This window comes from Rasamsonia emersonii, assembly GCF_000968595.1.
Source record: "Rasamsonia emersonii CBS 393.64 chromosome Unknown ctg1118621760314, whole genome shotgun sequence".
Taxonomy (NCBI): domain Eukaryota; kingdom Fungi; phylum Ascomycota; class Eurotiomycetes; order Eurotiales; family Trichocomaceae; genus Rasamsonia; species Rasamsonia emersonii.
Genome location: NW_013563086.1, coordinates 1886 through 10496, shown reverse-complemented (window position 1 = coordinate 10496; position 8611 = coordinate 1886). Strand labels below are relative to the sequence as shown.

The 8611-nt window shown below is 50.0% G+C and overlaps 3 protein-coding genes across 3 annotated transcripts; 2 read left to right on the top strand and 1 right to left on the bottom strand.

The window, feature by feature from the left end:
* Positions 1 to 553: 553 nt before the first annotated feature.
* Positions 554 to 2636, top strand: T310_5658 (Choline dehydrogenase; the record flags this gene model as incomplete). Its single annotated transcript, XM_013471481.1, has 4 exons — positions 554 to 999; positions 1050 to 1962; positions 2020 to 2521; positions 2578 to 2636. The coding sequence occupies 4 exons, from the start codon at positions 554 to 556 to the stop codon at positions 2634 to 2636; spliced, it is 1920 nt and encodes a 639-aa protein (XP_013326935.1).
* A 1626-nt stretch (positions 2637 to 4262) lies between these two features.
* T310_5657 (uncharacterized protein) lies at positions 4263 to 5509 on the top strand (the record flags this gene model as incomplete). Its single annotated transcript, XM_013471480.1, has 3 exons — positions 4263 to 4792; positions 4847 to 5024; positions 5099 to 5509. The coding sequence occupies 3 exons, from the start codon at positions 4263 to 4265 to the stop codon at positions 5507 to 5509; spliced, it is 1119 nt and encodes a 372-aa protein (XP_013326934.1).
* Positions 5510 to 6632: 1123 nt separating this feature from the next.
* On the bottom strand, positions 6633 to 8358 carry T310_5656 (uncharacterized protein; the record flags this gene model as incomplete). The annotated part of the gene is made up of 3 exons (XM_013471479.1): positions 6633 to 6896; positions 7025 to 7742; positions 8003 to 8358. 3 exons carry the CDS (start codon positions 8356 to 8358, stop codon positions 6633 to 6635), a joined length of 1338 nt encoding a protein of 445 aa, XP_013326933.1.
* Between the last annotated feature and the right edge of the window lie 253 nt (positions 8359 to 8611).

Here is an 8611-nt window from a genome sequence, read left to right as displayed (position 1 = left end):
GATTCCACTCTATCAAATCCCCGTTGCTGCGTCGCCAAGCTGAGCCGCTGTCGCCGGCGTCGCTGATCTTCACAGCAGTACAGTCTAGCATGAAGAATACGGAGTCTTACCTATTGCCGCAGGAGGCCGCTCGCTTCCTCGCTTCTCTCAACGATGCAGCAGCACCATGAGAGGCTCCGACGATGGTGCTTGCGTAGACTCCGTACTCCCCTGGAAATCCCCCTGAGGATACCATCCAAATTTGATAGTGACAGCTTGATAGACAGAGCCGGTCCTCGTGCTAAAACGTGGTTGTTTACCCTCAGCCAGTCATATTCTTCCTTTGCATTGAGCCTCCTATACAAACACCGCGGGAATTCCCCCCCCCGATCACAGGGCACAGGGATGCTTTCGACCGTTGAGCTGCTCCACGCACTTCCTACACTAATTCTCGCATAATTAGCTCAATGGAGATGACACGCATATATATATGAAAGGGGAGCACCCATGTCTGGGCAGCCTTCTTGGTTCCTCACCGGCGTGGCTGCTTTCTTCCAACTGAACTGCCTGCAAAATGGTCGGTTCTCTGTCGCTCCTTACGGCTCTGGCCACCCTGCCATTCGCTTTAACTGTTCACTCAGCTCCTCATCGACGCCAACTGGGCACGCTGGGCGCTGATATTCCCGATGGATTGATCCAAGGCACCCTGGGCGCGCTGGCGGGCCAGATCGGTGTCAACCAGACTTACGACTATGTCGTCGTCGGTGGAGGAACCAGCGGCAATGCAATTGGCACCCGTCTTGCGCAGGCCGGATATAAAATCGCCATTATCGAAGCCGGCGAATTCTACGAGGTCGGAGATCCGGTTCTCGCGTCGACTCCCGGCGGTGACTTCGCCTTTGTCGGGGCGGACATGACCGATGGCGACCCTCTCGTCGACTGGATGTTTGAGACGGAGCAGATGCCGGGTGCGGCTGGACGAGCGGTGCATTACGCGCGCGGCAAATGCCTTGGTGGAACGTAAGCGCTCCTGTCACGACTATGAGGGAGAGATGTTGCTGACCATATAGATCGGCCCTGAACTTCATGATCTACCAGAGAGGAACCGAAGGATCCTTCCAGCAATGGGCCGACCTCGTCGACGACCAAAGCTACACCTTCGACAAGCTTCTGCCGTATTTCAAGAAGAGCGTGCAGTTTACGCCTCCCAACACGGAGATGCGTGCGGCCAACGCAACCGCCCAGTATAACCCGAACGCCTTCTCGTCCAGCGGCGGACCGCTGCACGTCTCCTTCCCCAACTATGCTGCCCCCTTCTCGACCTGGGTCGCAAAGGGATTGCGGGCCATCGGCATCGGCGAAATCGACGACTTCAACAGCGGCAAGCTGATCGGATCCCAGTTCACCCCGCTGACGATCCGGCCTTCCGACCAGACGCGGAGCAGCTCTGAGGCTTCATTCATCCAGAGCATGAACGGTAGCACGGCGAATCTCAAGATCTACACGGGCACAATGGCGAAGAGGGTCCTCTTCGACGATAACAAGACTGCAACGGGTGTCGAGGTGATGTCCAACGGCCTGACCTACCAGATTAACGCCGCGAAGGAAGTCATCGTTTCTGCCGGCGCGTTCCAGTCCCCGCAGGTTCTCATGCTCTCCGGAATCGGACCAAGGGCGACGCTGGAGCAGTTCGACATCCCCGTGGTGGTTGATCTGCCTGGTGTCGGACAGAACATGTGGGACCACGTCTTGTTCGGTCCCAGCTACCGCGTCAAGGTCGACACGTTCACCAAGGTCGTCCGCGATCCGGTGTATCTGGCCGAGCAGCTGGTCAACTATATCGTCAACAAAAACGGGCCCCTGACCAGCAACTCGGCGGATTTCCTTGGATGGGAGAAGGTGCCCGACAAGTACCTCAGCAACTTCACCGCACAAGCCAAACAGGACCTGGCTGCGTTTCCGGATGACTGGCCGAACATCGAGGTGGGTTTGCAACGTCTGTTGGCATATACCTTGGCTGACTCTTTTTTTTTTCTCTAGTACATCTCTGGACCGGGTTACGTGGGAGACTTCTCCAACCTGCTCCTGAACCAGCCCTTCGACGGCTACTCGTACGGTACCATCCTCGGCGCCCTGGTGTCGCCCACGTCTCGGGGCAATGTGACGCTGCGGTCGGCCTCGATCACGGACAAGCCGATCGTCAACCCGAACTGGCTGTCCACGGAGACGGACGCGCAGGTTGCGGTGGCAGCGTTCAAGCGCGCGCGCGAGGCGTTCGCCAGCGAGGCCATGAACCCCGTCGTTATCGGCGAGGAGTACTATCCCGGCCCGCAAGTGCAGACGGACGAGGAGATCCTCGAGGCGATCCGGAAGAGCGTGCAGACGGTGTGGCATGCTGCATGCACATGCAAGATGGGGAAGAAGGACGACCCTATGGCGGTGGTGGATTCGCAGGCCCGCGTGTTTGGCGTGAACAACCTGCGTGTCGTCGATGCCAGTGCTTTCCCGATCCTGCCGCCTGGCCATCCCCAGAGTGCAGTCTGTAAGTCATCACCATCACTCGATATTTTCAGCGCAGGCAGCTAATCTCCTACCTAGACATGCTCGCGGAGAAGATCGCTGATCTGATTATCAACAACGGCACTGCCTCGATGTAAGTCTGGTGTCGACGAGGAGACAATCCTTGGGAAAGTATTCCGCTCGTTAATTCGATTAATTCTTCCTTCTCGAGTTGGTGGCTACTCTTATAAATAATACGCTTCTAAATATATGCTTATCAGCGTCTTTACTATTCATCCGCTGTTGGTTTTTTGATGGTTTATTTATTTCTCTTCATTCTCTATAAACTTTTACTTCATCGTTACTGTTAACAGTATGTATAGTAGTATCCTGTAGATGTACTGTATCATAGCTGAATGATCTGCAGCGTGAGTTGTGTGATGGATAGATAGTTCTTCAGCCAGTCACCCATAGTCTTATACAAAAAAAAAAGATAAATAAAAAATAAAAAGAAAAAGAAAACAAAGACCTACAAAGCATCAAGTTTAAATATACACAGCACAAAAATCGAAATCTCCTCCGGACGTCCCAGGACCTCGGGATATCTCTCGGACCAAACGCCCCGGAACCCCGGAACTAACTTTCGAACCATGTAACATTAATATAAGTACTCCGTACCTAGAATGTCAGGTATGAGTGTTTTAAACTTAGTTTAATTAGTTAGTGTTGGATCCAAGCTTGTGTCAGAAACTCAGAATTTTCCCCGCGCGCGTTTTTAGATGACCAATAACTCAATTGGGAAAAAGGTCGAGGGTAGGTACCTCCCTAGTATTGGGGTTTAGTTGAAACTGAAACAGATAACGAGTCTTGATGGTCCTGTAATTTTTTTTTACCTTTGCCTTTTCTTTTCTCTGCATGTATGTATGTACAGTCCCTCTACGGCGCTCGATAATTTCAATGAGTGAATGAGTGTGAGTGTGAGTAGATGTTTTATTCCTCATCAGTTTACAGACGAATCTAAGCTGCGGTAAACGTTCACTCTCCACTCCTCTCCGCTACAGACAGACAAATAAATATCAGAAACAATCCATGTGGAACCCGAAACAAAACAAGCTATTTTAGACAGATGATGTAGATGTAAGCTTACCTGGAAGGATGTCTAAGCATAAGTCTGGTTATTCATGCAGTCCTGCAGATCGCTAAATAGAGATTATGATTGGCAACTCGAAAAGAAGGGTGACAGTAGCAAAGCGTTACAGCAGTCTATTAATTGTTTCGCTCACCGGAGTAATCTACGTCTCTATCAGTCGATAGTATGACGCCATCCAAAGTCTGTCTATCTACTACTACGATTGATTGATTGATTGACAGCCCCTATTAATAATACTGTTCAACTAGCCTTAAAAAGATTGACCGTAGAACAGTCTACAGCACCTCAACCTAACCTTAATGTAACCAACACTGAACTGTATGCAGCATTTGCATTTGTGCACAATGTTCTGTACATTACTGTACTAAGAGACCAGCTCGTTACATTCATCGCGGGGAATCATCGGGGGATAAGTAGCCTGGCTTATCGATCTTTGTGTCTGCTGACGCTAGCTAAACAAATTGTGGAAACGCAGATCACAGAGTCCCTGATGTAACCCGCCTAAAAAAGGTAGTTGTTCCACCGTGGTACTGTTATTTATGTATACTGGGATATAAATATATGTCCCAGTTTCGACAAACCATCAACTCGAACAGGAATTCTTCTCAGATCGATTGACTGACTGCTCGCCATCATGCGGTTCTTTCACCTAACCTCCTCCTCCCTTGCTGCCTCTCTCCTCCTCTACCTCCCTCGCCTGGCCTCCTGCCAGGGCGGCGAATTCACCCTCAGCTGTCTTCCCCTGACATACCAACGCTCCGATCCCATCCTCTTTCCCGGCGTTGTCTCGCCGCACACGCACGTCGTCGTCGGCGGCACCAACTTCAACCGCACCATGTCCGAGGACCTGGCGCCGAATGCGCAGAATACGACGTGCAGCGTGAATATTGACCGGAGTAACTACTGGCAGCCGCTGCTGTATCATCTCAATTCTGATGGAACGTTTGAGGCCATTCCGTTTCAGGGGAATGTTTGTGTTTTCCTCCCCTGTGCTATTATTGCTGAGTGGTCGTTTACTGTTTTTTTTTGTCGGCGACAGGCAGTCTACTACCTGAACAGGGCTTGCAACTACACTGCTGGAGCGACTTCTTGCCCTACGAATGGCTCTTATCCGCTGGCGCCGCCTGCTGGGTTGCGCATGGTGGCGGGTAATCCGATGCTGCGGTATGCAGTCTGAAGACCTTGCTTCTATTTATGTCCCGCTGACCGACTGTCTAGCACCTACAATGACTCCAACTTCGCCCAGAGAGCTATGTCCCACATGTGCCTGACCGAAACAGACAGCATCTACACCAATTCTCTCCCCAGCCAGCCATGTCTGAGACTGCGCGCTCAGACATTCTTCCCGTCTTGCTGGGATGGGAAGAACCTGGACAGTCCGGACCATACCAGTCATGTCAGTTAAACAAAACCCCTAGCAAAAGGAGAACCTCCCAAAAAACACACAATACTAATGATAGATATATGTAGATGTCCTACCCCGCCATCGGCGACTACAACACCGGCGTCTGTCCCGAATCCCACCCCGTCGCCATCTTCTCCATCTTCCTCGAGTTCTTCTACGACGTGTCCAACTACACCGACTACGAGAACTGGGTGTACGCCATGGGCGATCCGACGGGTTACGGCCTGCACGCCGACTTCGTCAATGGCTGGACCGACATCGATGCGTTGCAGAATGCCTTTGCTACCTGTACGGGCCCCCAGGGAGAGAATGATCCCGGCTGCTCTATCACTGGTGGGCATGTCCAGGGCGCTACGACGCAGCAGGACGCTTTCCCGGCCCCGGCGGAGGATCTGGGTCTTACGGCGCCGATTCCTGCGCTGCCGGGGAATAATCCTGTTACGGGGTCTGCTAGTGATAGGCAGACGTCGTCGTAGGCAGCTTAAGAAGCGAGTGAAATGAAGCTAAGCTCCTGCCTTGTCAGGGGTGTATATAGCTCCTCAGGTAGTTATTTACGAGATAACTTTTTTGGAATTGAATTAAGTATGTCATTTAAACTCAATGATCATTATCTATCGTCTTCGTATTAGATGCGAGGATTGAACTATTCTCCTCTCCTGCCAAGTATTATTATGTAGAGTACAAGTATTGGCTGGTTGACGGACCGGCTGACCATTTAATTAGCATAAGGACGTTCATCCACTGCTGAATTCTTTACCAACACTATTATTTTAAATTTTCGCCCCCTGCGAATTCTTTCCTCTTCCAAGCGTGGAATAAACTGAATTCCCTGACAATGTCAATGCCAGCTATGAGTAATGTTCTGTTATGCTTGATAGTTCATTGATAATACTCAATTTAAAGTCTATTATTATAGTACGTAAAGGGAGGGGAAGGGCAAAAAGAAAAAAAAAAGGAAAGAAAAAGTCCAGTGACACCAGACTCAGGTCTATTCAATAAAAGAGAGCTTTAGGAGGCTGCTATAAGTAAAAGGCTAGCAGCATGTAGCAAGTCTTAAATACTAATACCTATCTAAACTCTTATCTACCTATAAGCTATATTATAATATATAACTTATTAGTACAGAGTTCTTATAAAAAGAGAGAATATTATACCAACAATATTATTACTTAAGGCTATTGTAGGAATTCTAGACTTTTTGTGCCTTCTAAAGGCAATATTTATCACTATGTCACAAGCTGGCAAGACAGAGAATCAATACAGTCTTTACTATCAATGTTTATTCGATCTCTATCGCAAAAAGAATAAACAAGCTAGAGCCTTCCGAATTCTCGGATATTAGTAAAATCGATGTTTTGTTGTATTTACAAGCAATAGAATACATGTGAGCATCCATATTAGTGAGAGAATTAGGCGCAGATATTCGGGTTTGCATTTGATGTCCTCTATAGTACATACATAGGCTGTACGAACAGTAGTTGGAACTGTGACCACGACTGTACTACCGAAATTGGCTTGGGAAACCAGTTTTGACCAATTTTGGCTCGTCTGTTTCACTAATCGTATTAGAGACTCCAGTTACCAGTCACTCCAGTTACTTCAGTCATTCTCATCCTCGCTGACGCTTTCCCGCGCAAATCGTCGTATTCGATAGCGCCATATGCCGTTCTCCTTCGGATCTTGACTTTTCACGAACAGGCGGTATTGCATGAATTGCGGCCAATTCATAGACGCTTCGGCAGGAGCGCGCATCCCAAGTAGTACCTTCTCAATACGAGTCAGAAACGGAAAGGGCTGGTCAGGATCAATGACGTAGTCGAAGAGGAGAATATCATCTTCGCGGCCCGTGACCGCTTTGGCTGCCTGCAACGTTAGCGTTTCTAGGCGTATAGTCAGGTCGCAGAGTATGAGGGCCTTGAAACAATGGCTAAGTCAGCCCTAGTCTTGATGGGAGGAGAGAATGGATGCCTCTATTTATGAGAGAGACTTACTCCGCAATTCGCTCGAGCACCATCAGGAACTTCCAAATCACGGAACTCGACTTTGTTATTTTCGCGAGCTCGAGCCAGCTTGGCTTCCGCCCAAGAGGAATCGACGTTGCAGACACATAAAGTTAGGTCTCGGAGCGACGAGCACTGCAGAAGTGCTGCTTCCGCAACAGGTCCGTAGCACCAAACACTTTCGTAGATCGGTGTCACGGTAAGCAAGGTTAGGCTATTCTTATGGTGGGGAACGACTTGATCCCAGAACCTGCGGCCGGTGCTTTCCTCGAGATCTTGCTGATCCATCTGCAACCCACAGATCTTCAGCTTCCGTAGCCCAGTGTATGAGAGTAAGTAGGCAAACATCTCATCCATAGCGTTCTCTGATCCAGCGACAGTCAGGCTCGATAACTTCACGTGTGTTTCCATCAGAGCAGACCATAGTGTATCCCAGGCGAAATCATCATCACGAGCACCGGGTGTCGTTGATACTGCGAGGTGCTGTAGCTTGCGCGAGAGGGTTTCTTTGAGGGTTTCTCTGAGGCCTGTGACAGGAAGTGCCACGCGCTCTAGCTCCAGCTCCATCAACTCCGGCCTCGCCTTCCCGAGAGCGCTTTGCAATGAAACACGATCTTCCGCTGTGTCGAACCACCCATTGAAAATACGAAGCAGAGCCAACCCTGGCGATGCCCCTACAGCTGGAGCGATTTCTTGCTCACCAATATGCCTTGGGAATATTGTCGCAGGCCAACACAGCAAGGGAAGATAAATTCTTCAAACTCCTCAGAGACGGTAACGAGTATTCTATTCCACTTACGGACTGGATCCTGACCAGCACGTTCTTCAACGTGGGGAGAGAGGAAAGGCTGCCAGAGATGGGGAGGATATAGCATGGGGGATCCAGGTAACTATCATGGGTCCAACTGTAAGGAACCGGTATCATTAGTACTCGGGACGGAGCGGAGGCAGATTGGCAGCTAGACTTACTGGACAGTCTCTAAGTTCTGTAACTTCCTTATCGAGCTCGGCAAGTGCTCTGAGAGGAAGGCTTGAAGGGACTCTTGATCCAGCTCTCTCCTATACTGGCGTCCCAGGTGGAGCGACCTGATCTTGAGCGTCGTTATGCAAAAGGTGAAGGTACAGGAAGAGGTGGAGATGGATTTAATAAGCTCGAGTTTCCTATGGAAGCCGCGAGTAGAGAGATTGATGGAGATTTCTGAGAAGACTCGGGGATTGGTCAGATGCAGGAAGACCTTGGAGGCCACCCGGAGAGGGAGGAGAGCGTCGAGTGAAAGGTGGTCCAAGATCACGTAGAGGAGCTCTGGGGGGAGAGAGGCAAGCATGGTGATTGACTTTGGCTTTGTGATCCCAAAAGAAGCTGAGATTGTGGAAGGTGCAGAGATGGGCAGCAGGTGAGCCAGCCAGCCCTAACCCCAGGCCCTGAGCCCTCGCCTATCTGAGTCAGGCAACCTCCGTGACTTGACTACGCTGCCATATGGCAGAAAGCAAACCCAGCCTCAGGTTCAGAACTGTGGACGTATTCTTACCTCAGCCTTCTTCAATCATTTAACTTAGTGTATATATCTTTCTTCGCGT